This window comes from Nyctereutes procyonoides, unplaced genomic scaffold, assembly GCF_905146905.1.
Source record: "Nyctereutes procyonoides isolate TBG_1078 unplaced genomic scaffold, NYPRO_anot_genome, whole genome shotgun sequence".
Lineage (NCBI taxonomy): Eukaryota > Metazoa > Chordata > Mammalia > Carnivora > Canidae > Nyctereutes > Nyctereutes procyonoides.
In genome coordinates this window covers 50,874,963-50,901,012 of record NW_026575121.1, presented here as the reverse complement: position 1 = coordinate 50,901,012, position 26,050 = coordinate 50,874,963, and the positions used below count along the sequence as shown (strand labels likewise).

General features: G+C 37.6%; 1 protein-coding gene across 1 annotated transcript in view; it reads left to right on the top strand.

Moving 5' to 3' along the window:
- NALCN (sodium leak channel, non-selective) overlaps positions 1-26,050 on the top strand; it is a 318,102-nt gene that overhangs the window by 227,881 nt on the left and 64,171 nt on the right. Inside the window, exons 16-18 of the mRNA XM_055335586.1 lie at positions 3,167-3,303; positions 5,133-5,274; positions 22,371-22,444. Of these exons, the coding sequence (XP_055191561.1) occupies positions 3,167-3,303; positions 5,133-5,274; positions 22,371-22,444 (353 nt within the window). The remainder of the gene's footprint in view (positions 1-3,166; positions 3,304-5,132; positions 5,275-22,370; positions 22,445-26,050) is intronic.

The following is a 26,050-nucleotide window of genomic DNA, read 5'->3' as shown; positions in this document are numbered from 1 at the left end:
ACCAAAAATCCTCTCTTTTATTTCCAAGTTATCTGCTAAAGAGTTTAGTTCTGCCGATTATTATGTAATTATTCATTCAACATATGTTTGTTTAGCTTACTTTGTATCAAATAGTATATCAGGCTCTGAATATGAATAATGAAACCCACCCAACCCCTGCAAGGATCCTTGTCCTCCTAGTGTTGACAATCTCAAGGGTGGGTGGGGGGAGAGAAACAGTGTCTAAGTCACCGTATGCTGGAATTTCAACTACTCTATGTAGTGGATTTAACAGTATGGCCCCAAAATTCATGTCTACCTGGAACCTCAGAATGAGATGTTATTTGAAATGAGATTTTTTCAGATATGATCAGTTAAGATCATACTGCTTTAGGGTGGGCCCTAATTTAAATGATTGATGTCTTTGTAAGAGAAAAGTGAGGGAGACTCAGACACAGAAACACACAGGGAAGAAGGCCTTGTGATTTCGGAGGCAGATGACACAGTGATGGAACTACAGGTTAAGGAACACGAACATTGCCAAGAAATTGAGTCAAGGAAGAACTCTTTCCTAGAGCCTGTAGAGAGAGCATGGTGCTGCTGATACCTTGATTTAGGGCTTCCAGCCTCCAGAATACTGGAAGAAGTCTCTAGAAATAAAAGTAGCACCATCATTTTTTTTTTGAATTTTCTCCCTTTGCTCCTCACCTTGAGCTCCCAGCACTTTGTTTGTATCTCAGCTAGAATAGCTATTATATTTGTCATTATCTGTTTACGGACCGATCTATCCATTACAACGTGGGCTCCATGAGAGCAAATACTGTGTCTTAGTTATTTTTATATTCCCAGAACTTTGCAGGGAATCTGGTCTCTGGGATTTGATTTATAAGTGACTACACCAATACATAAGTAAATGAGTCAGCAAAGTCATGAATTAAATCCTTCATTTCTGCTCTATCTTCTTGGCCTGTCTTTGGCCTTATATAATTGCCTTTCTCTCTAGTCTGACTAAACAAACCACCTTTTCTTTTTGTTGTGTGCTCTCCTTATTACTGACAAATATCTTTTTACAAATTATGCCAATAAATTTTTGGAAAACAAGTCTCTTCTTCATGAATTTCTTTGTTTATATATGGAGCCATTTTTCTTTTTTTAAGATTATTTATTTATTTGAAAGAAAGAGAGTGAGAGAGAGAGAGAGAGAGAGAGTACACATGCTGGGGAGGAGCAGAGGGAGAGAGAGAATCCCAAGCAGATTCCCTGCCAAGCACAGAGCCCAACACAGAGCTTGATCTCAGGACCCTGAGATAATGACATAAGCCAAAACCAAGAGTTAGACACTTAAGCAATGGAGCCACACAGGCACCCCTACAGCCATTTTTTAATTGCTTGCATCTCATGGAAAAGCCAGGAGTTTTGCACCTTGGAAGCTAAGTCTTCATTACTGTCACCATCACAGCCATCAAATGATTGGGAGCGTGTTGTGTTGTATTCCACTTGGGGAGACAGGAAGGCAATGAACGACAGTCAACCCTTCTTTTTTTAAAAATTTTTTTTATTTATTTATTTACGATAGTCATACAGAGAGAGAGAGAGAGAGAGGCAGAGACACAGGCAGAGGGAGAAGCAGGCTCCATGCACCGGGAGCCCGACGTGGGATTCGATCCCGGGTCTCCAGGATCGCGCCCTGGGCCAAAGGCAGGCGCCAAACTGCTGCGCCACCCAGGGATTCCACAGTCAACCCTTCTTATGAGGTCACTGTCTAAGTCAGAAATCCACAGACAAGCCCCCAAATTAAATAAGACATACAGATGGCTACAGTAAAATATTTATATTATATAAAACAATAATTTAAGAACAGTTTCTGAGTTTTATGAAAATGAGGCACATTTTCTGAACTAGAAATAAGACCTATAATCTCACTATGAGCTCACACCAATTGGACAACTGAGCCATATATTATATTGAAATTGGATGTTCCCCCAAATGCAACGGTCATGTTCTCTCTGGCTGGTTTGGATACCCCTACTTGGGGAGGAGGGAAGAATTGCCACCCTTCTTCCTGTTATAAAAGTTATAAAAATATTCTCAGCCTCCCATGCTAATCTTTTCACAAACCAGAGACAGGTTGTAATTAGAAAGTAAGAGCATACCCAGCAAGGAATAAGAAGCTGCTGGTTTTTGAAACACACTTCCCTAACCCCACCAGAGAGGCTTTCTGAATTTGGTGGACTCTTTGAACGGGTTCAGTGGTCAGAGGTGCAGGCTAGAGAGCAGAACAGGAGATAGGTGGATATGGAGAGGTTATCCCGTCTATAGAGAGCTCTGAGAGGAGGGAGTAGTAAAGAGACGTAAGGAAGGTCTGCAAGAGAAGTCAGCCTTGGACAGGAAAGAAGGTGGAGTGAGAAGGGGTAGAAGCACCCTACTTCGTTTTTCAGGCCAAATCCATCCTTATGATGGCTCCTTAGCTAAGCACCGGTTCCAGTTTATGTTGTCAAGTTTCTTTCCCTGAAATTTAATTTGTAGAACTATAAAATATATATAAAAAAATATAAAAACCATTTGTAGATAGATGATACATAGATGATGAATTCCATTTGCTTGTCATTTCTTGCAAAGATATGTTATGGCATATAATGTAATAATTCATCTTACAACTGAATAAAGAACTCTTCCTGTAGGTACCAAATGTGTTGTTTCCATTTTGAGCTTTTCTCTTTAATCTGCTAGAATAAATGACCCGTTTTCCTGACATTTTCCCTCTTTGCAAATATTACCACTCAGGAGTTTCATTTCTTTTTATTCTTTTTGATTTTGTATTCTAGCACACATAAAACAGATTTTATTGTTATGTTATTATACATGCTAGTGATAAATAAGCAAACAAAAATAATGTTTGTTATGAAAGGGAGTTTGTATTTGGGAATAAAAGAACTTAAATTTTTCTTCTAATTTTTTTCTGCTTTAGTTTTTTGCTTGGTTTAGTTGTGGTTTTGTTTTCCGGGTGGTTAAAGTTCGAGCACACACGGAGCATAGATGCCAGGTAACAAAGTGCACTCGATGGGGCTCTGCTGCCATCTACCGTTCGCCACGTACCAACTCATTGTTTTTCTGATTGCAAAAATCCAGTCTATGACTTGATAGTACAATAAGTTCCCCCCTTTCCTTCTTTCTATTTTTTCTTTAGTTAAAACAAAGTGAAGCGAATGCGGACACCAAAGAAAAGCTCCCCTTGCGACTTCGAATCTTTGAAAAATTTCCAAACAGACCGCAAATGGTGAAAATCTCAAAGCTTCCTTCAGATTTTACAGTTCCTAAAATCAGGTATTAACATATTTCTTTCATCGTATATATCACAGACACAGTCAACGATTTCTCTTAAATCTGATTCAGCCCTTTTTTCAAATTCGAAATTTTTTCAAGGAGGGTATATTTCTTCTATTTTTAAGTCATGTATATACTTCTACTCTCTTTATCTATTTTAAAAACCATTCACCCCTTTAAGTGGTATATTCAGAATGGTCATTCAACAGCGGCATTAAGCTGAGGCAAGAAGGCTGCTTCCCCCTGCTTCTCCCTGAGATGCCCCTCAGGGATTGGATCCCCAGATAACTGTCACAGGTACTCAAGGTTGCAAGAGACGCCAAACTCTGACCTTCAACCCTATAAGCATAAACTTGCCTTTTGATGCCTTTTATTGTCAAGTAAATAGAGAAATGCCACCAGCCAGGTTTCTGCACTACTGTGCTTGTTTAGAATGTCTGTCTAATTACAGTATCATTTGTCTTCTACCTTATTTTGGAGTTTAAAAATTCTTTAATGCATTTAGACAAAGAACAAGTGTTGCATTATAAAGACTTGCTTAAAAGCATGTTAAGTCTGTTGTCATTGTTTCTTTATGCATCATAAACCAACATAACCAATCTGGGGAGAATGGTACCTCGTTCCTTCTCATCTTTAGCTTGTTCTTAATTTAGCATGGATACAACCTTGGAAAACCGTGGTGAAAGGGTTTACCCAATACTCTCACCTCCGGCTCTGATGGCTCCTTGTCTTCCACTTTTATAAGAAGAAACATGGCATTTGCCACATATACTAATTTCATTTTCTACCACTTTGCCCTTCAGTTGAGCATTTGCATAAAAGATGCTTTAAAACATTTATTTTTAAAAATTAAAAGACACTATTTCAGTTGTAGCTCAAAATTACAAATAGAACCAAAATAGTTGAAATATGCCATTTTTAAAAGATTTTGTTTATTCACTTGAAAGAAAGAGAGAGAACACATGTGTTAGTGGGGGGAGGGGTGGAGGAAGGCAGGGAGAGAAGGCGCAGTGGACTCCAACTGGGTTGGGACTCTATCCCACAACCCTGAGATCATGACCTGAGTCGAAATCTAGAGTCAGCCGCTTAACCAACTGAGAATTCCAAGTGCCCCACAATATGACATTTTTATGTAACCAGTTCTAAAAACAATTCTGGGGGGGGGGGGTTATAAAAATATGAGACTGGTTATGGTGCCATAATATTTAAAATTCAAATGGAAATATATTTGCATTTCTGGTTTTAAAAAAATTTTAACTTAAAAATAGGAAGTATAAAAGAGCCACAAATTAGATTCAAGATTAGGGGTTATTTGAAAAGCTGTTATTTGAATTCTCATCATGCTCCAGAGATCAGATGAAACAAGTTTCTTTTGAGTTATTTTGAGTCCTTAAATGTAAAATTATCTCTTGAGGATTCTTATGATGAGTAGGTCAGAGAGATGAACTAATCCCTCTAAGTCTTAGAGGGAAAAAAAAGTATTACCACAATGAGATTCAAAGAAATACCATCAATGACTGAATATTATTTCTTAAAAGTTATTTCAGGGACATTACTTTTTGTAAACAAAACTGAAAATTCAGGAAGCTTTCTCTAAGTTCATTGTTCTGCTTATTAAATCTAAACACCACTCTTAAAAAAATCAAAAAAAAATAAAAAAATGAAAAAAAAATAAACACCACTCTTAGCATGATGGGTCTTATTTTCTGTGAACTTCTTTTCTGTTACCGTTTATCGGAGCTCAAGCACATGTGTCATTGTAAAATGCCATGGCTTGCTCTGGTTTATTAACAATGCTTGACGCATGTGTGTCTACTTCATTTGCAAAGGGAAAGTTTCATGAAGCAGTTCATTGATCGCCAGCAACAGGACACCTGCTGCCTCTTACGAAGCCTTCCGTCCACCTCTTCCTCATCGTGTGATCACTCCAAACGGTCTGCAATTGAAGACAACAAATACATTGACCAAAAAGTAAGAATCTTAACAGTAGAGAACAAACTGAGGGATGTGGAGGGAGAGGGTGGAGGATGGGCTAGATGGGGGATGGGAATTAAAGAAGACATTTGCTGTAATGAGCCCTGGGTGTTGTAAGTAAGTAGTGAATCACTGAATTCCACTCCAGAAATGAAGATTGCTCTCTATGTTAACTAACAAAATTTCAATTAAAAGAAAATAAGAATCACTGCTTTAAATGGCCAAAGTTTTCGTAAACATATATGTTAGAGAAAAGAACTATGTAACTGCAGGGTTAGGGGGGGTCCTGAAATCTGATGTCTCAGGAGAATAATGAAGAAACTAATTTTGTTTGTAGAAGAAATCATGAAACCTAACATTTGCAGTTATGAATTTAAATTTTGCCTCTGTACACGTCCGCTTTTGAGCCATACCAGGTATCAACCCCGTGACTTCGATAGGTAGAGAACCTCCCAACACTGCATTTCCTCACACGCAGAAGGACTCTGGTTGCTGACATTCAGGCAAGGCTTAATAGTGGCCTGTATGATACCTTTTGCAAGAGACCATTTTCTCTGGGGAGAAAACCCAGAGCAGGTTTCTCTAAAATCAGTCAAAATACCACTTATTAAGTGTTTAGTATATGGCAGGAATTATCTCTATGTATGTTGTCTTATTCATGTTGTGATTTATCTATTTATCATTGAAGAGCAGATAGTGAATGTGTTCCCTCAGATTTCACAGTTAGAGAATGAAAGATTAGGGCATCTGGGTGGCTCAGTTGATTAAGCATCCGACTCTTGATCTTGGTTCAGGTCATGATCTCAGTGTTGTGAGATCCAGTCCCGTGTGGGGTTCCATGCTGGGCATAGAGCCTGCCTAGGATTCTCTGTCTCCCTCTCACTCTGCCCTTCTCCCACCCTTTCTCTCTCCCACTCTCTTAAAAAAAAAAAAAAAATCAATAGCAGAATTTGGAAAAGATCTTGAATGTTAGAGTTTGCAAAAGCATCTAATTTACATGCAAGTGTTTTACCTTGGAAGTCCTAGTTTATTTTTTATTCTTTTGAATTATGGCTGCCCTTTTTCTGTTGCTTATGATCAAATATGTATTTCTTTATTATGGAAAATAAAATACCAGTTCCTTCATCCTTCAAGATTCTCTAGATTGGGCTTTCGCTCTATCTGTGCCTCTCTCCTCTGCTTCTTTTCTCTTACCTCCTCCCATCACCCCATCCCTCTCCCCAGCATCTGGTCTTCTGCTGCAGTTCCATGATTTTGTTCTCAGCTATGATCATGATGATTCCCTTATAGTGTATCTCTTCTCCTTCAAGGGTTTCCATTTATTTATTTTCTTCAGATGTAATTTCTCTCTCTTCTCCAACATTGTAGAGGACAAGTCTGATGCCAGTGTCATTTTTTTTTTTCATTTGAATGTAATTAGATGTTTGTTTGATGGTTGGTTGGTTGGTAGGTTTTCTGGTTTGGGGAAGCTTTTGAAACCCTCCACTGTCCTGGTTGTTCAGAAACCTTACCAGGATATACTTTGTATGTTCTTTCTCCTCAGAACTGACCTAAGGGTCCCTGGGTGGTTCAGTTGATTAAGTGCCTGCCTTTGGCTCAGGTCATGATCTCTGGGTCCTGGGATCAAGCCCCATGTCAGGCTCCCTGCTCAGCAGGGAATCTGCTTCTCCCGCTCCCTTTGCCCCTCCCCCTGCTTATGCTCTCTCTCACTCTCTCTTTCTCAAATAAATTTTAAAAATCTTAATTAAAAAAAAAAAAAGGAACTGCCTAACTGGGGAGTCTTTTCAATTTGCAGACTGAGATATTGTCAAGGAAATTTTTGTTTATTATTTATTCAGTAATTACTTCTCCATCTGCTCCCTTTTTCCTCATACTTTTTCCTTTATGATTGCATCTCTCTTTTTCTTCTATGCTTTGAAATATTTGTTTTACTTGATTTTCCAAACCACTAAATTGATCTCAACTGAGAGCTTCCTTTGCTTTTAAATTTTGAGTAGAGAATCACAAAATGTGTGCATAGGCATACAATATTCTTAACCCTCCTTTAAGAACTTTCACTATTTTTTAAAAAAATTATTATTAAATTTGTCACATTTGTTGTCCACAGTTAAATTTCATTCTACTATGTATAAGGCATGGACATGAAAGTGCATGTGTTTGTTGGTGTATAATCAAGTGGGAAGATAATGGCCTGATTTCAGCCAATCAGCCCGAAATGCAGTTTACATACCAGAATGCAGATTGTTTATTTTCAAAATTTATTTCAAAAGCAGACTTTAAGCCAGATGTGTAGAATGAGCCCCCAGTCTAGGCTGTGGTTCTGACCAGCCATCTCTAAGAAGAGTGCCAAGAGCTGGTAGCACTTATGCCCAAAGTGGGTGTAAGTCTACAGCATGCTTTTTTAAATCCCTAATAACATTATCCCACTGGAAACACAAAATTAGCTTATGAACATTTATTTTCTGTCTGAAACCAAAGTGATGTCTCTCATACTTCCTGAACAGAATATTTTGAAGCTGATACGGAAAAAAATTAAAAAGGTTCTTGGCAGGCACATGGGGATTGAGGAGTGGTCTGAGGAGAATTTGGCATACCCAGTGCTCCCTCTGGATGCCCACCATCATCCCTCCTGCAGCAATCCCTGTGCTAAGTCACAGTCGGAGAACTTCAAATGCCATTTCTGATTTCTTTAATGTCCTTATATTTTGTGGCTTCCTTCTACCTTCTCCTTTGACAGTTGTTTCTTACTAACTGAAAGGAAGATAACAGTATGGTTTTATTCTGTAATCTTATAATTGAGCCTTTCTGATCATCTCCTAAAATATAATGAACTAGCAAAGACACTGCTCCTCAGTGGCATCCAAGTCACTCAGCATCTTAAGAGACTAGAATTTTCTGAAGACTGCAGGCAATCCCCACACTATAAGTTTCATTGATTCCAACAAACGTATGTGATGTTACATGAAGAAACTTATCCGTGATGGTAGGCTATCCTTCATCCACTGCAAGCCTCATTAGCCAATATGTAGGTACCCTACAATTGGGATAATATTATTTATCCCCCTATGAGCTTCATTCTCTGGGTCCACACTCCAGTTGGGAAAGTGGGATGTAGAGAACATATTTTCTTTTCATCTCAGTAGCCACTGCCCTGGCATGGCAGCAGCAAGAAGACTTGTTATGTGCTACCATTTCTTCTTAAAGCTTTGTCTATATTTAGGCCTCTGAAAAAGTCACCTTCACTCTTTTCAAGTTCCCAGTATCTCCAGCCTCCGCTGCCATCAGTTCCTGGCATTCTTCATAAATACTTGGAACTTGTCTTTGTTGAGTACCATTAGCCAGAAAACCCCAAAACCGAGAAACTCACTTCACGAATTTCAGCCCAAGGATATATAAGGGGAGCAGAAATTGAAGAGGAAGCAATCTGGTATTTGTATTTTTAAATATGCCAAGCCTTTTTTATTTTTATTAAGAAACTCCAAAGCCATGTAAAATTATATAAACACACAACAAAAATCCCGAACAAAGACCATACCCCTCTTAGCTCCTCTGAGAAAGTATTTTTCAGCGAGCACTTAGAAATTTCTTATAGAGCTCCAGCTGCCTTTGGAAATGCCCCGCAGGGTCAAGTGGACAGCAAGGTTTTTCACTCGATGTGAAGAAACACTCCCAGCACTCTACAACACAAATTGAGGCTGTTTTTCCTCAAAGAGTAATAAGAAATAAAAGGAAAATGAGAGTCTGACTTATCAGTGATTTCCATGACATGAAAGAAAAGAACATTAAAATAAAGCTTTTCCCTTAATGATTTCCTGTAAGGAGAAACTTCTGACTCCCACTACACTAGAGGGAATTCCTTACCCTTGCCAAGGAAAATGCTGAGTGCCCAGGAACTTGAAGATCATAAGGGATTTTAAAGGGATTTTTAAAAAGGGATTTTAAAAAAACGGCAACAACCTGACAACAGAAGGTGAGGGTGTTTTTGAGTAGGCAATGCAGGAAATGTGAAAACTCAAATAAGCACCTGTCAGGCAGGATTTTCTCCCAGTCATCACCCTAGGTTCCAACAACCATAAGGAACTGCATAGCAACCTCACTTTGCGGAAACCACGTTCTTAAAAATAGGTCCAATTACCTTTATCGCGTAGTTTAAAATACCTGTCCTTCTCCCCATAAAAAACAAGCAAACAAAAATATAAAATCTTTAAGTTGTTGCAGATCCTAAAGGAAAAAGGCAGGAAATAGTGCTTTCAAACTTCTTCCTTAGAGTGAATGGCTGCCCTTTGTGACTCCATAGAAATGTTATTCCCAAGGCTAATTCCCCATCTCTTTCTCCTCCCACTCTCCCTACTTGGGGCATCAGCCAGGAGTTCCCTCTCCTCCTGATTACCGGACAAGCCTGCATCTCTCTCTCTCTCTTTTGTTTTCTTAAGATTTTATTTATTCATGAGAGAGACACAGAGAGAGAGAGAGAGAGAGACAACAACACAGGCAGAGGGAGAAGCGGGCTCCCTGCAGGGCACACCATCCCAGGGCCCCAGGATCACAACCTGAGCCAAAGGCAGATGCTCAACCACTGAGCCCCCCAGGAGCCCCAAGCCTCTATCCCTTGAGAGGAGTTTTTCTAGTTTCCAAGCAGAAGGCAATGCCTTTCTACTCATTTTTAGTCCATATTATTGAAATTAAACCCTGAGTTTTCTTAAGTAGCATGCTTGTCAGTAAATTGAGATGTAAACTTACTTTTCCAGTAACCGTGGTAATGAAAGCAGCCCACTCAGTCCTCACAAGTGAATCATCTTAGCAAAGTCAGAGTGTCCCCCCTGCTGTGGTTGGATCTGGAGACTCTCACTGCTTTTCAGCTGAGCTCCCCAATATTTCTGCCCTGCTGTCTTGTCTGCTGTGCCGTTTCAGGGGTCAGAACCTCACAGTGTCTGAAAAACATGAGGGTACCACACAGTCACATCAGCCTGAGACAGAGGGACAAGGTCTGTCCCAGCCACCCCCTTGTGCCCTGTGTACTTCCTAGTATAGTTTCAAAACCCATATGATAAAGAGCAGGGAGTATTTCTCTGACAGCAGGGCAATGTCTGTCTGCTTTCTCACCTGCCTCCTTTCTGCCCAGCATATAGCAAGTTCCACAGGAAGCCTTCACTGTAGTCAGCTAACAAATGTACAAAAGGAGGAAAGTGATAGAAGCAATTACTAGGTTTTCTTTACTCTTCCCATTTCTATAAGTATTCACGTTCACTCAGTCATTCAACAAACGTCTATGGAACACCTGTTATTCATCTGGCACTCTTCGGGGCCATGGGATTTCAACAATGAGCAAGATGTGAGTGGTGCCCTTTAGAAGCTTTTAGACTAATGGAGAGGACCATGAGTAAATGCATGAAAGTAAAATGTGTTACAGGAACCTGAGACAGGACTCCCGTAGGCCCCCTTATAGGAGCAGAAAGCTTGAGCAGTGTAAGAGGAAAGGTGCTTCAGGGAGAGAGTGAGACATGCAGAAAAGTGCAGGACGCAGAAGATGCTTGACCTGTTTGTCGTGAGAAGCAGAATAGTGATTATGACCAGTCATAGTGCTAAGTGATGCAGGTTCTGATCCTCATCTATGAAGTAGAAATAACTCTTATTGTCATCGCTTGCTATGAGGATTAAATTATATATGTTAAATGCCTCCCATTGCACTGGCATAATGTATGTTATGTGCCTCTAATACTAAGTAAGATAGGATACTGATTCTGAACCATACCATGAGTTCAGACTCAGCAAATAGACTTATATTCATCAATCAAGATGAAGGACTTTTACTTAAACAAATTAACCTTTGATTGTAACAGTCTAGTTAAGCACAGCATATTAATTACTGATTTATTTTCCTTATTGTTCATGAGTCTGATTTTTTTTATTTTCATTTTTTTATATTTTAGTAACTACCCCCATTGCCTATATAGTGTCTTAGGCTCTCAAGAAGTAAATTAATTTTTTCTGGAAAGATGTCCTCTTCACAAAGCCTTGTTGATTGCCAGACAGCATTTTGTATTTTTCTATGTGATTATAGAGTGTTTGATGATTTGCTTCAGTAACTCTGTACATAGCAAGTTACTGATCTATAATTTCCAGGATAAACGTCTACTCACCAAAAGAGAGAGAGAGAGAGAGAGAGAGAGAGAGAGAGAGAGAAACCAGCCTATTTTCATCTTTAGGGCTTTTGCTCTTCTGAAAGAATTTTCTAAAATAATAGCTTAGCATCTCTCCAGGGCCATTCAAGATGTCTCTGTAGGAGAAGAGTGGGAGGTTACACGGTGCCACCACTCAGAGGGGCTGGATTGGCAGAGTTACAGACAGTGTGGTCCAGGGGAGGGAAGAAACGCTGTTTATCAGACCAAATGTGAAAACCTATGTACTCTCTTCAGCTTAGAAATGCTCTGGTGGATAATTGATCTACTCACGATAATAGAGAGGAAACAAAAAGATACAAAATACAAGTGAAAACTTTTTCTTACATGTTTATTGATCTTTGCAGTATTTGTTTGAGCTCAGATCAAAATACAGCTGAGTTCCAGTGCACATTTTATCATTTGACATTTATTTCTTGAAGGCCTTTATATGCAAACAGTGTGCAGGGGTCTGGGTAAAAAGTGCACTCTGCTGCTTTAATTCCCTATCAGTGATTTTTTTTGCATTTTATTTGCATATTTAGTTGAGTAATCACTCTTGGTTTGGGATTATAAATAATTTTCTTGGATTCCTTCAGTGTACATCCACTGAAAGTCAAAAGTAAATGTGTCTTAGGATAGAGATCTTCTATAAGTAACACAGAAAGCTTTTAACCACAATTTTTCTTCACTGTCTCCAAAACAGGTATCAGAGCGCTGAGCTTGCAGCTAAAACTATCTGTGAAATTTACACTTTGCTCTACTGTTTCAACATTCCTCTCTTTGGAGTATACTTGTACTCATAAGTTTTGCTTTCCATTAAGTGTAGTGCCAATCTCAATGTGTTACAGTTGTTGCTGGGGCTGGTGTTCTTGTTATTCGTTTTTTGTGTTTTTTTAAAAAGATCCTATTTATTTATTCATGACAGACACAGAGAGAGAAAGAGACACAGGCAGAGGGAGAAGCAGGCTCCATGCAGGGAACCCGATGTAGGACTTGATCCCGGGTCTCCAGGATCACATCCCAGGGCTGAAGACGGCACTAAACCACTAGGCCACCGGGGCTGCTCTGTTCTTGTTATTTGGATCTAAAGTCCAAATACCGTTGAATCAATTGGAGAGCAAGCCCTATTCCCTTGTATTATCTGAGGGGCATGGATTTTAAAATCACAAACAGCTGCATGGTTATAAGCATCTGGTATTTTCTCCCAGAATCATAATCCACTCATCTTTTTTTTAATCTCTATAAATTTCAGCTTTTGTCTTTCTGTTTATGTGAGCTATAATCATGAAGTTTTATGCTAAATATATATTACAGCGGATATCATAGCTTCTTACCAGTGAGCACTGGATATTTAGCATATCTGTGAAGATACTGCTTCTCCTTCATCTTTTGCATCCTTGGCATCATTACACTAGGCTAGCTGATGTCTGAGTTGTTGGATATTTGGCTAAATCACCAACACAAACCTTAGTGACTAAAGCATTTAATTTAATTGGCAATTTAATTCCAAAAAAGTCAAGCCAATTAAGTTTCAAATCATTTAATTTCTAGTTTCACAAGATTGTCCTATATATCGAGTGTATTGATGCGTTTCAAAAGTGATTAGTCCTCCTTTGTAATTTTTACTTGATTCACATTTGTTATTTCAAGGATTCACTTCATAAGGGGAAAAAATAGAACAGAGAAAAGTTATCTTTAATATTAAGTAATGAATTCATTCTTTAAATATATTCACTAAAAAGTTACAGGCAGTACTGGACAGTGGAGGAAAATATAGTAGATAAGGAGTATACCACCCTTCTCATATGGAGCTAATGATCTACTGAAATTCACAGAGAAATAATAAGTTGTTTCATACACAGAGCAGAAAACAACATGTAGGGTGCCCTGGAGCCCAAAGACTCTGTGTGTGTAGGCATGCACACGTGCATACGTATTTATATTTTTTTTGACTTTTATGACCAGTGTATTGTCAGGGTTCAGAATTTATAATGTTGAAATAACAAGATCAAAAATCTTGACCCATCATCTAAAACTCCCTTTTCACAATTCACATTCTAAGACAATTTCAAAGCTCTGTAACATGCTATTATAATGATATTCACCTTTTTATACATTGTAAGTGACTATTTTAATTTTGCTGCCACCTAATCACCTCTTAAAATTATTTCTTTCCAAGCATAATGTCAATTTTATAAAAAGTTTATTTTATAGAAACATCTTGCTATACACAAGATCTATCATATGCACTTTGAGGTTAGTTTTCAGTTCATAAGCGCATGAAAAATTAAAATACACTTGAATGACGTACCTGCCACCTTCAACCTATGTAATTTTAAGTAATTGCTTATTTCCAATTATGACATTTTATGTGGGAGACTTACTCAATAAGGCAGCTAATTACAATAATTACACTACACCTTTCTAGAAGAAATGACATTCATCAAGCCCTATTCATTGGACCATAGTTTTGTGCTTTATGGCCATATGTTTTTATAAATGTGTTTCCATTTATTATATTTAATATTTAACCTGTTAATATTTTCAAAATGAAAAAAGAAAAATATGGCTCCCAAACTTATTCTCATTTATAAACAGAAATACATTGTTAACAACTCCAAATCAGAAAAAGTTATTCAAATATTTAGAATATGTATGGTTTTCTGTCTCAAGTAAATTCTAATGCTTTCATTTTGAAGGAGGGTATCCGAGTGAAACTATTACTCTTCAGACCAGCATTGCAGCATCCCAGAGGAAGCGAGTATTCCTTGCTAGCTCTAGGGTGACACGCAGGCTGTTGAATAAATTGAATTAATATTCTGCTTAATTGAAAGTAGTGATAGATCCCAGATTTCAAGGAATCAGTAGATATAAAATGTAAATACTCTTATCATACTGACATTAATAGGTTAGAAAAGTTATCTATCTCCTTTAGTGCTTCGGGGTCATTATTCTGAAAATCAGGTATGCATATATAGAACAAAGGAAAAACATAGCTAGTTTAGATTTTGTCAGGATTTGGGATAAGAGCAAATTCTATGGAGGAACCAAATTTGAGTTCAAGCAAAAAATGTTGCATCATGATATAGTTTGGAAGATGCTTTTTTTTTATTGTTGGGTCTAATGACATTTGACATAAACATTATATTTAGTGACAGGATTTGAACACTGCAGGTATACAGTCTAGACTTCTAATTGTGTTCTTCAGTTTGCAATTTGGGAGGCCAAGACAACATAATTTCTATGAATTTCAGATTTCTCACCTGTATAATAAGAATAGCATGTACCTATGAGGATTAATTTGAAAACTCAATTTAAAATGTGTATAATACCTCAGCATGTGATCAAAGAACCAAGACAATTAATAAGGATTTAGAAGATTTTAAATACAGAAACCAAGAAAATTAATAAGGATTTAGAAGATTTGACCAGCCTTCATTCAGTGACTAGAGAATGCACATTCTGATTGAGGGACACCTAAATAATTTACAAAATATGGCCACTTATGTACCACAAAGGAATTCTAAATATAAACCAAAGCAGTATCCTAAAGAAGACATTATTTGACAAGTGTAATAAAATTAGAAACTAAATAACAACCACAAAACACCAATACATTTCAAAATCTAAAAATCACTTCTAAATAATTTAGGAAGCATAGAAGAAACCACATGGAAATAAAAAGTTTCTAGAACTGAAAACTAATAAATACGATGTAGCTCAAACTTGTGAGAAGCAGCTAAAGGCATGTTTAGAGGGAAAACTATAGCCTTGAATGTATATTTAATAAAGGAATAAAGGCTAACATAAATTGTCCAAATATTAAACTCAAGAATTTATAGAAACACTAACCAAGAAAACATTAAGACAGCAGAAGAAAAAAAGAGATAAAAGTAGATACTAATCAAATGGGGAAAAAAGAAGCAATAAGTAATATCAGTAAAACTAAAATTTTGTTCTTTGAAAGAGCAAATAAAAAATGATAAGTCTGGGCAGCCTGGGTGGCTCAGCAGTTTAGTGCCGCCTTCAGCCCAGGGCGTGATCCTGGAGACCCAGGATCGAGTCCCATGTTGGGCTCCCTGCATGGAGCCTGTTTCTTCCTCTGCCTGTGTCTCTGCCTCTCTGTATCTCTCTCTCTCTCTCCCTCTGTCTCTCTCTCTCTCTCCCTCATGAATAAATAAATAAAATCTTTATAAAAAATGATAAATCTACATCAAAATTCAAGGAAAAAAAATAAGGAGTCTTCTGGAATGATGACAGAGGCATTGGCATAGTTTTTTAATCTTGAATTCCCACATGAAAGTAAACAATACTTAGATAGTAACCAAAATTGATAGACAACATTTAAAACAAAACTAGATAATTCACAAACCACAAGTCAAAGCAGGTATAGACAAAACAAATAACCCCATGATTTGCATGGTAACTTAGTCTGTTTGGGTTGCTATAACAAATACAACATGCTGGATGACTCAAACAATAAGCATTTATCTCTCAGAGTTTTGGAGGCTGGAAAATCTCAGACCTAGGTGCTGGCAGATTGAGTGTCTGGTTCCTCTTCCTGGCTCACAGATGGCTTCCTTCTTGTTGTGTGCTCCTATAGCAGAAAGAGGAAGGGCTCTGGTTTCCTCTTCTTATGATGGTACAATTGCCATCATGGGAGCTCTATCCTCAGGACCTCCTTTAAATGTAATTACCTGCCAGAGGCCCACCTCCTAATATCTTCTCTTTGGAGGGCTAGAGTTTCAACATATGAATTTGGGGGTATAAAACATGGTATTGATGCCTGTGGGAAAGAAGCTAAGGTTAGTTCCAGGACATGTAATGCCTTTGAGAACAGGAAAACACCTGCCTAGCTCCATCCACACTGAAAAAAACATCCAGGAATGGAATCAAAATTGAACAGGCCAGCAACAAGAGTGATGAAGGGGAAAGTAGATCCAGACAAAATCAGTGGTGTCTGTTATCCATAACAGAGCCAGGAAATCTCAGAAAGAAGGCTGCCATATGGACCACTATGTCAAAACAACAGAAGAATCTCTGAAGCTAGCAAGAAATACTGAACTGTTCAGAAAAACTGTGCATAAAAGTGAGCAACAGAAATTTATCAAAGTCAAATTTCCTACAAAAGTTGTAAGAAAAAAAAGAGTAGGAGCAGAATACCATCACAATAGACAGTGAAAGCTTACCATAAAGACATACTCACAAATGGCTCAAATTGTAGCATACAATGGCAAAATGAGTTAAAAAACATACAGATTGCATAAGACTAGAATAACAACAAAAGTAATAAATTCGTACATAAGGTGATAGAACTCAGGAAAGAAGTACAGTTGACTCTTGAACAACATGAGTTTGAGCTGTGCGCATCCACTTATGTGCAGATTTTTTTGATAAATACAAAAAATACAGCGCTATAAACGTATTTTCTCTTCCCTATGATTTTCTTAGTAACATCTTCTTTTCTCTAGCTTACTTTATTGTAAGAATACAGTATATAATACTTATAATATACAAAATATGTGTTAATTTACTATATTATCAGTAAGGCATTCTCAATAGTAGCCCCTTAGTAGTCAAGGGGTTTTTGGGGGAGGGTCAAAAGCTATATATGCATTTTCAACTGAATGGGGTGTCAGTGCTCCTAACCCCTGCATTGATCAAGGGCCAACTGTATAAATAAAAGCAATGAAGACTAAACTAGAAAAAACATAAAGTGATCACATACATCAGATGATACCTAAAGAAAACTAGAAAGTGAAGAAGAGAAAATTTTAAGATATGAAGAAAGATGAAAATGATTTTAAAGAAAATGACAAATTGAAAAAATCCAAAGAAGGTCCAGCATCTAAGTTATAGAGAGCCTAAAAGAAGAAAACCAAAGCAATAGCATGGAACAAGCATTAAACTTTTCTGAAATATAAGATTTGAAGCTACATATTGAAAGTACATGCCATGTAACGGAAAATATCAATCATGAATGACAAAAAATAAGACATATTCCAGACAAATTACAGGACTTTATATATAAATGTATATTTAAAAGGCTATCACCCTTAACTATAGAGAAAAAACTGAGAGTTCCTAACAGGGAGGGGCATGGGGGATGGGTTAAATGAGTGATGGGCATTAAGGAGGGCACTTGTGTTGAGTGCTGGGTGTTCTGTGTAAGTGATGAATCACTAAATTCTACTCCTGAAACCAGTATCATGCTATATGTTAACTAACCGGAATTTAAGCAAAAACTTGAAACCAAAAAATAATAATAAAAAAATAAATAAGTATTCAGCTCAAAATAAACGAAAGTCTTACAAAGGAAAGAAGGAATGCTTTATGTCAGAAAAAATTAGAGTTACATATATGGGATATCCAGAGAGAATATGTGAGCCAGGTTGTTTTTATACCCAGGAAAACTGACTCTCAAGTCTAAAGAGGGAATTAAAAACAACTGCTATTAAGATGTAAGGATGTATGTTGTTCCTATGAGCCTTTCCTGAGGAAACTTCTAGAACACATGTTTCAGACAACCCCAGTGAATTCCAAATATGACTCTATGACAATGACAAAAGAACAGGTGCTGAACATTCTTAAACTATGTATAACTATGACTTATGAGGATTACAATGAAGAGAAAAATATGTAATAGCTATTTTCTCTGAGTACAGTACAAGTGTACAAATGAGAGGAAAATGGAAAGAATATATGCAAACGCTTTTTAAATATCCACTAATTGTATTGTGTTAGAACAGGTTTTGTAATTCTAAGACTCCTGTCCATGAAACATGAAATAAAAATGAGTTATTATCAGACAATCTAATGTCTGTCATCCTCTATGTACTTGAAAAATCAAGATGTAGGGTAGGGAGATACAGATACAGAAGAGATACAGATGTCATATGGAAGAAATGAGGTAAAAACCCTATGCCCTGAATTTAAATTGAAAATATCAGAATAAACTCAGGCAAAGTCTTCAGAACAGTGACCAACTCAGTAGCAATGAGAATCACTGGCATCTAAATTATGTTCTTGAAACCCATTTCTCAATAAATAAACCAGGGGTTTCTGGAGAAAATTGTTAATTTGGAATAGGAAGCATATATAAGATAAGCGTGGGATATCTTGCCATATCTAACAAAGAAACCTAGACAATAGAGTCAGGGCAAAAGAATCCATGGGCCATCTTGAGAAAACTCCCAATGAGCACAGTTGGGATGCTTTGACCTAACATGAGGATGATGATTGTAATGGATTGAAACCAAATATAATCCTTGAGTTCATAATGGCATTTTTAAACTAGTAACTGGTCGCCTTCAGAAGATGATAGAAAATCAATTAATTATATAAAAATGAATAAGTAAAGGTAAAGAATCAACATTTATCTTACCTTTCCCATATGAACTATATTACTGATTAACCAAATAGTACATGAAAGAAAGTCTCTTATTATAAAAAGTATTCCAACTAGCAGGTGAGAAAGAAGTGGCAATTTTACAAACTGAATGCATCAATGATCTAAGCAACGAATATCAATACTACTAACATCACGAAAAGAGGAACCATCTGGCATTATATGCCTTACGATGAAAGATACCACCACCTATGGCCTTGCCAAAGCGATTAAGTGTGAGCCTGATGAGGCTCTGGGTCCGGCTGCCAATTTGCAGGAAGTGCAGAAGACAGAGAAACATGTGAAGTGGGCCATGAATGTGCACTTGGGAAAATCCAGACTCTTGGAAAGTACAGGTCATATGGCCCAGGTCCTTCAATTTAGGGTGGGCGGGGCACTGTAGATTAAGATTAAGATGTTAAAGAAATTGCCAGAAAATCAGCAAGATCCATCCTTTGCTGTGCCCTTCAGCTCCAAGTTATTCAACTACAAATAACTGCAAATTTGAACCTCCTGAATTTCACGTTAAAGGGCACAGTTCTAGAAACATTTTTTTTTAGAAACACCTTTCAAATTAAAATTGTAAGACCAAAAAAAAAAAAACCATCTCTCTATTGTTTGAACATTTAAACCTATTTTTTGATAATTCAGCCAGAGAATGGTTATCTTCTGTAGTTGGATGTATTAGGTTTAGAAACAAAATAAACCACCAGAAGAACTCCCTATGATGTCACCCATACTCCTCCTTTTAAGTCCTGCATGTCTGACATGTTTAGAACCAGAAGAAACAATTGCTTCCTTAGCTGTAATCGAAAACTTCAGATCTAAAATTATTTATCCTGAAATTGATTTCTGTATTCCTTGTTTTGATCATCTCTGATTACTGTCAGTATCTTTGAGAGCCACAAGAGAGCACTGCAGAGCAGCATAGCTCTGAGTCCTTGGGACTAGCAGACAGTGTCCTTTTCGCAAAAAAATGTGCAAAGCTTTACTGTGGAAATAAAAACTGGAAGAATAATAGATAATCACTATAGGCCTTCTTTATTTACTGGGTGAAGAAGAACAGTTAAAATATATAACTATTTAAATACATATCTAGGCTATCAAATATGGATAGATAGATAGATAGATAGATAGATAGATAGATATGTAGATATTTCTTCTTTTAAAACATCCTAAGGCATCTGGGTGGCTCAGTGATTGAACAGAGTCTGCCTTTGGCTCAGGTCGTGATCCCGGGGTCCTGGGATCAAGTCCCACATCAGGATCCCCACAGGGACCCTGCTTCTCCTTCTGCCTGTGTCTCTGCCTCTCTTTCTGTGTCTCTCATGAATAAATAAATAAAATATTTTTTTAAAAAAAGGATGAAATAAGAGCGATGGGTTCCAGTCCTCTCCCAAAACCTGCTGTCTCAGGGCCCCCATAGCCTGGACCTCTCCCATGACCATGCATGTGCCTAGGTATCAAAAGGCAGAAGCACCATCATGATGGGACCCTGCAGCTGAGTCTTCTGTCTCTGAAAATGACTTTAAATAACATTCCTTGGAACACAGGCTGCCAGCTCTAGGAGGTCAAATCAATGCCAAAAGTCACCTCTTCAGGGCAGGGGAGGAGATTTAAGAAAGTTTCATGATACATCACAGGAAACAGCCTTTCTTATACAACCCTGACAATATAGTTTCTGGAAAAATTACACCCACTTTTAGCTCTTTGTCTATGCATTAGTTTATTCTTCCAAGAGTTCTGGTGAATAATGAAACCAGTTCAGCTTTTCATTATTGAAAAAAATAAGAGTTTACCATCTTTCCTCTTATGAGGAAAATTGCCAGTGTGTTCAATGATCTTTCCTTTCATTGCAGATCTACTGTAAAAAATGAGTTATATTGCTGGTTATGATGTTATCTGGTCATCAAGTGTGCCTGAAAAGGCCAGTTTTGTTCACCACTTCCTCTCCAGCTGTGGCCATGTGGACGTACTAGTTGACAGTACAGCAGTTGTTTATAGGCTTGTTTGTAGATCGGAGCTCTGTGACTTTGCACCTGAAGTCATTAACTTGTTTAAAAGAAACTGGATGATCTATTTTTAGTGAACACAGAGTTGTTCTGTCTCTTGCTTATCCCTCAGATCTGTTTGGAACACATTATGCCTGACAGTATTTCCTCCACCTAGCTCAGTACTTATGCAAATAGTCTTCACCAGATTACTTTGCCCCATACAAGCATTTCCAACTGCAGTCCTTTGCCTATGTACTCCTTTGCTATGAAAAATCTTAACCATTCTTAAAGTCTCAGTGCGACTTCTCCTTCTTTAATGACATCTTTGCTATTTCAGACACACCTATTTCTCTCCCCACCTGAGGTCCTATAGCCTTCTTATCTTTCCTGCTAGACATATCATCCAGCACTTTACTATCTACTTTTTACTGGTAATGTCATGCGTCATAGCCCTGCCTTTGTAACTCCGCTTTTCAATTCTGATAAGCAAGAATTCTGAATTAATCCTAGTTAACCCATATATCTAATAGCCACTAATATACTAAGCACTTAGTAACCTAATCTATTAATCAAGATGAGCAGGTTGTTGTTCAAGTATTATCTTTGGTCTGACTACTGGAGTTACACTTTCTAGTAATTTGTTATTATGAATCTTCTGAGGATGACATGCTTCCCTGTTCTTTCTGTCCTGTTCTTGCTCATTTTGGTTCTCTGTACACCTGTCACCCCTCTGACTTCTGCAACTATTTAGCAGGACAGGGCTGAGTTTGGAGAATCTTCTGGTTTGTAGGCAGCCTCCAGGATTTTGTTTTCCTTAGTGCCTTTCCTTGGAATAATTTTACCCTTCTTAACTAGGAAGCAGCCTTGAAAGTTCATCTCATTTGTCTCCATGCCTGTAGGCAAAACAACTCTTGAACTCATCCATCAGATTACTATTGGGTCATAGGCCAAGAACCTGCAACAGTTGCAAAGTGGATTAGAGAACGTTTTATTGGACAATAGCAAGAAGGAGTCCAACATTTGTTTTAATGTCTTATTTAAATTTAATGTTAAATTCCCTGAACACTGAAAAGCCTGTTTAGAGTAAGATGTTATTTATTACTGGTAAACATAGCCAATGTATCACTGCCATATGGCCCCACAAGCTTGTTTACATTTCTGCTCAAATAAAAGTAAAAATAAAAGATAAAATTAAATGATAGAATCAGGGTGCCTGGGTGGTATGGTCCATTAAGCATCTGACTCTTGGTTTTGGCTCAGGTCATGATCTTGGGGTTCTCAGATGGAGCCCTGCATTGGGCTCCATGCTGAGCTCAGAGACTGCTTAAGATCCTCTCTCCCTCTCTTTAACCCTCCCACTTGTTCTCTCTCTCTCTCAAATAAATAAAGAAATATTAAAAAAAATAATAGTATCAATCATATAGTGATGTTTTAGTGAAAAAAAATCATGTTTAATGTTTTAATAGTGTTATCTATGTAATGTATATAATGATTTGTCAATATATTATCCCTTTACATTACAAAACTAAAGTCACGCTTCTAATTTTTCAGCTTCGCAAGTCTGTTTTCAGCATCAGGGCAAGGAATCTTCTAGAGAAGGAGACTGCAGTCACTAAAATCTTAAGGTAACACCATTAAACATTAGTACATATGTAAACACAAGCGGGTTTGTATTAAGCAAAGAAGGGCTCTTTCTTTTTAATGAACTAATTTTCTGAATATAAATATATTCTTTCTGCTAGAAAGTAGGTGTGGGTAACTATATATTTATAAATAATGCCAAATATATCATTAATATCTTTCCTGAAAAAAGTAATGTTTTATTACATCAGTTGTGCATTTGTTTTCAAGTACTTACACATAAATTGTAAGTATAAGCATTTAGATGAAAATAACTTACTTTTATTCTTCCATGTTTTATGTCTTTTGTGATACCTAAAGGACAAATCACAATCTAAAGGGAAAATAGTAAAAGGGTAAGCTTTTTAGAAGTTATTATCATTTATTAATCTATGAAGAATAAATGTATTTAAAATCTGTAAGAATCAAAATCATATCCCTTTTTAAATGCTTATGAAAATGTCATTTAAAAAAAGAAAATATATCATTTTAATGCTACTTTCTTAAACCTGCCTTCATGAAGTATCAAAGGAAAAACAAGCTAGCTACTTAGGAGTATTTTATAAGACTGGCATAATATGAAGTAACATGATCTTTATGAAAATGTGTAAGCATTTGGGATGTAATATCGGTGCACATATTCCACAAACGTGTAATGATACAACTAAATACTAGGAGGCTGAAAGGAGAATGGCTGACAAGGTAAATGGATGAATTTATACTGGGAAGCCTCCCTCCACTCTTGTGCTGAAGAGGAGGAGTTAAACTCTCTTCTACTCTACCTCTGTTCCAAGAATACTCATTAAAGAGTTTTTGCCAGAGTGTATATCACTATAACCTGGGTAACTGTAATGAGGAAATAAGGCTAATATAATGGACTTGAGAATCTATTTTGAGTTTATAACAGTACCTGAAATTCATAAGCCAAAAGTGCTCCTAACTGGTCAAGACAGTATTTTGCGTATTCATTATTTCCTCGGCTGACAGTTCATGCATAGATATGAGTATGCACCAGAATACCTTTCCTGAGAAGAAAAGAAACATTTCTGGGGCTTGTATGTTATTACCACAAAGTATGATAAGATAATCCTAAAAGGTCTGGTTTAATAGAGAAAGGAAAACTTCTCAGGAAATTTGTAACCTGTATCTGAATTTTGGTGTGCTTCCAGCTGGCTCCATCCTGGCACTGCCATCAGATATTATGGGGCTGGCCTTGAGCACTATGTGGTACTCCAGGGTCTTTATCAAGCTGTAACTACTATCCTAGACAAATTTCTGGTAGTGTCAATCCCTAGCATCTTAAAGACACTCCCCTGTTCATGTAAGACAGACCCCGTGCAGGTCCAGCCCTGCAAGAGTGCCCCTGCACTCAGAGGGAAGAGAATTCAGCCTCAAATGCACCATGATCCATGAGGGGATTGTAATGCACTGGCCTGTATTCAGAGTCTACCTGCCAAATTAGGCACCACGATGGCATTACGCACCTATGCAGAATAACTACCTTCCTGAATGTATACCAGGGACCTCTGAGCAGAGACAGACAGGGATACTTGCAAGAAGCCATTTCCGGAGCCTCACTTACCTATGAACTCTTCTTAAATTTGGTCTCCTGGTTTTCCTTTTTCACCAACTCTTCCTTAGTCATCTGCTCCTAGTTTACAAAAGAAAGGTGAGGACTCTCATCCACACACACAGGAAGGTGAAACTATGGTGTGTGCTGATCTGGGTTGCCAAACACAGGGACCATTCCCACACAGTGTTTCCCAGAAGGAGGATCCCACTGGGTGGCATCTTACTGTCTTATTGTCTATCCAAGTGACAAGTTTTTGGAAAACCTCCTTCCAGGAATTCATCCACCTTAGGGATAGGCCTTAGAAATAATGCAGATGTCACATGGGCATGTGTTAACGTGTTATTAGATTTAGAACATAAAGTCAGGCTTTTTCTGGCAGATTTGGCTTATCCACACGACACTGAAGGCTGACTTCATGATGCCCAAAGTCATAAACGTAAATGCGTTAGATGGAGAAGACTCTCCAGTGTTTTCTCAGTCATATTGAAGCACAGATATGATAATGCTAGGAATCACATCCTTTACTGCTAATTAACACTGTAAGGGGGAAATTTAGCTGTTGATTTTCAAATGTACAGAAATGTTTTGAAAAAGAAAAAAATTTGTTTAAAAAAGAGAGAGAGAAAGAGAGAATTTGTAAGGGTACCTGAGCCAATTTTTTTTTTTTCTGAGCCAAATTTTTAAGACCATCAGGGAATAGAGACACCCTCAGACTTGCCCAATAATTGTGTAGTTTCAGGGACACTCGGAGCCATTTTCACTTTACGACAGCTCAACACACCACAAAATGAGAGGCAGCTCCCTGGGGGTGCTGGAGCTGTTAGCCAGTCAATCTCAGGAAATACAAGGCTACAATGAGAAAAAAAATTAAGATTTTTTAAGAATATAAATTTAATCTTTAGAAAAGCCCATTTAACTCTTTTCTCCTGTGAAAATAGTTTCCTTGTTGGTGCTACATTAGTCTCTGTAAGAACTAAGGATAGGATGTCAAACTGAGAGTTTCTTTGGGTAGGTTATCTCTTTTCACTCATAATATAGTAGTAGCAATAATAATAATATAATAATATTATACCTGCATTATAATGTAACCTGTAAGTAAAAAGGTCAGGAATAGATTGGATCCATGGGCATTTTTCATGCTGTTTTCCAAGGAGTAACAACAACTGAAAAGACAAGGAAAGAACAGATAAGAGAAATTAAAAAAAAAAAAGGAAAACATTTACAGTTACAGTCACCTCAGGCCAAAACAGGAAAGAAGGAGAAGTTTCTAACATTCTCTCAGGGTCTTCTTACTCCCTGGGGAGACTCTCCTCCCCTAGGCTCAGCCCTTTCTCTTTGTTCGTTAAGCTACAGTGTTCCTGGGTAAGTTAGAAGTAGAAAGACGAATCCTCCATGATGTCAATTACATGTGGAATCTAAAAAAGTCAAACTCATAGAAACAGTAGATTGGGGATTGCCAAGAGGTGGGGGTGGGGGGCAAATAGGGAGATAGTGGTCAAAGAATACATATTTCTAGTTTTAAGCTGAATGGGTTCAGGGATCTAATGTACAGTCTGGTGACTCTTGTTAATAATACTGTGTTGTATAGTTGACACTTGCTAAGAAGAGTGAATCATAAATATTCTCACCACATACACACACAAAATCATAATTATGGGAAGTGATGAATGCGTTAACTACCATCATTGTGGTATCTTTTTACAATACATACACACATCAGGGTGTATGCCTGGGTGGCTCAGTTGGTTAAGCATCGGACTCTTGGTTTTGGCTCAGGTCATGATCTCAGGGTCGTGAGATAGGGCTCCAAGCTCAGGGTGGAGTCTGCTTGAGGCTCTCTCTCTCTCTCCCTCTGCCCCTCCCATTAGTGCTCTCTTTCTCTCTCTCTCTCTCCCTCTCTAAAAAAAATAATAAATCTTAAAAAAAACATATACATGCCTCAAATCATGCTTTATACCTTATATTTACACAACACTGTTAATCAGTTATCCTTCCATAAAACTGGGGAAAGAATGGCCTCTCCCATGACTATTTGCAT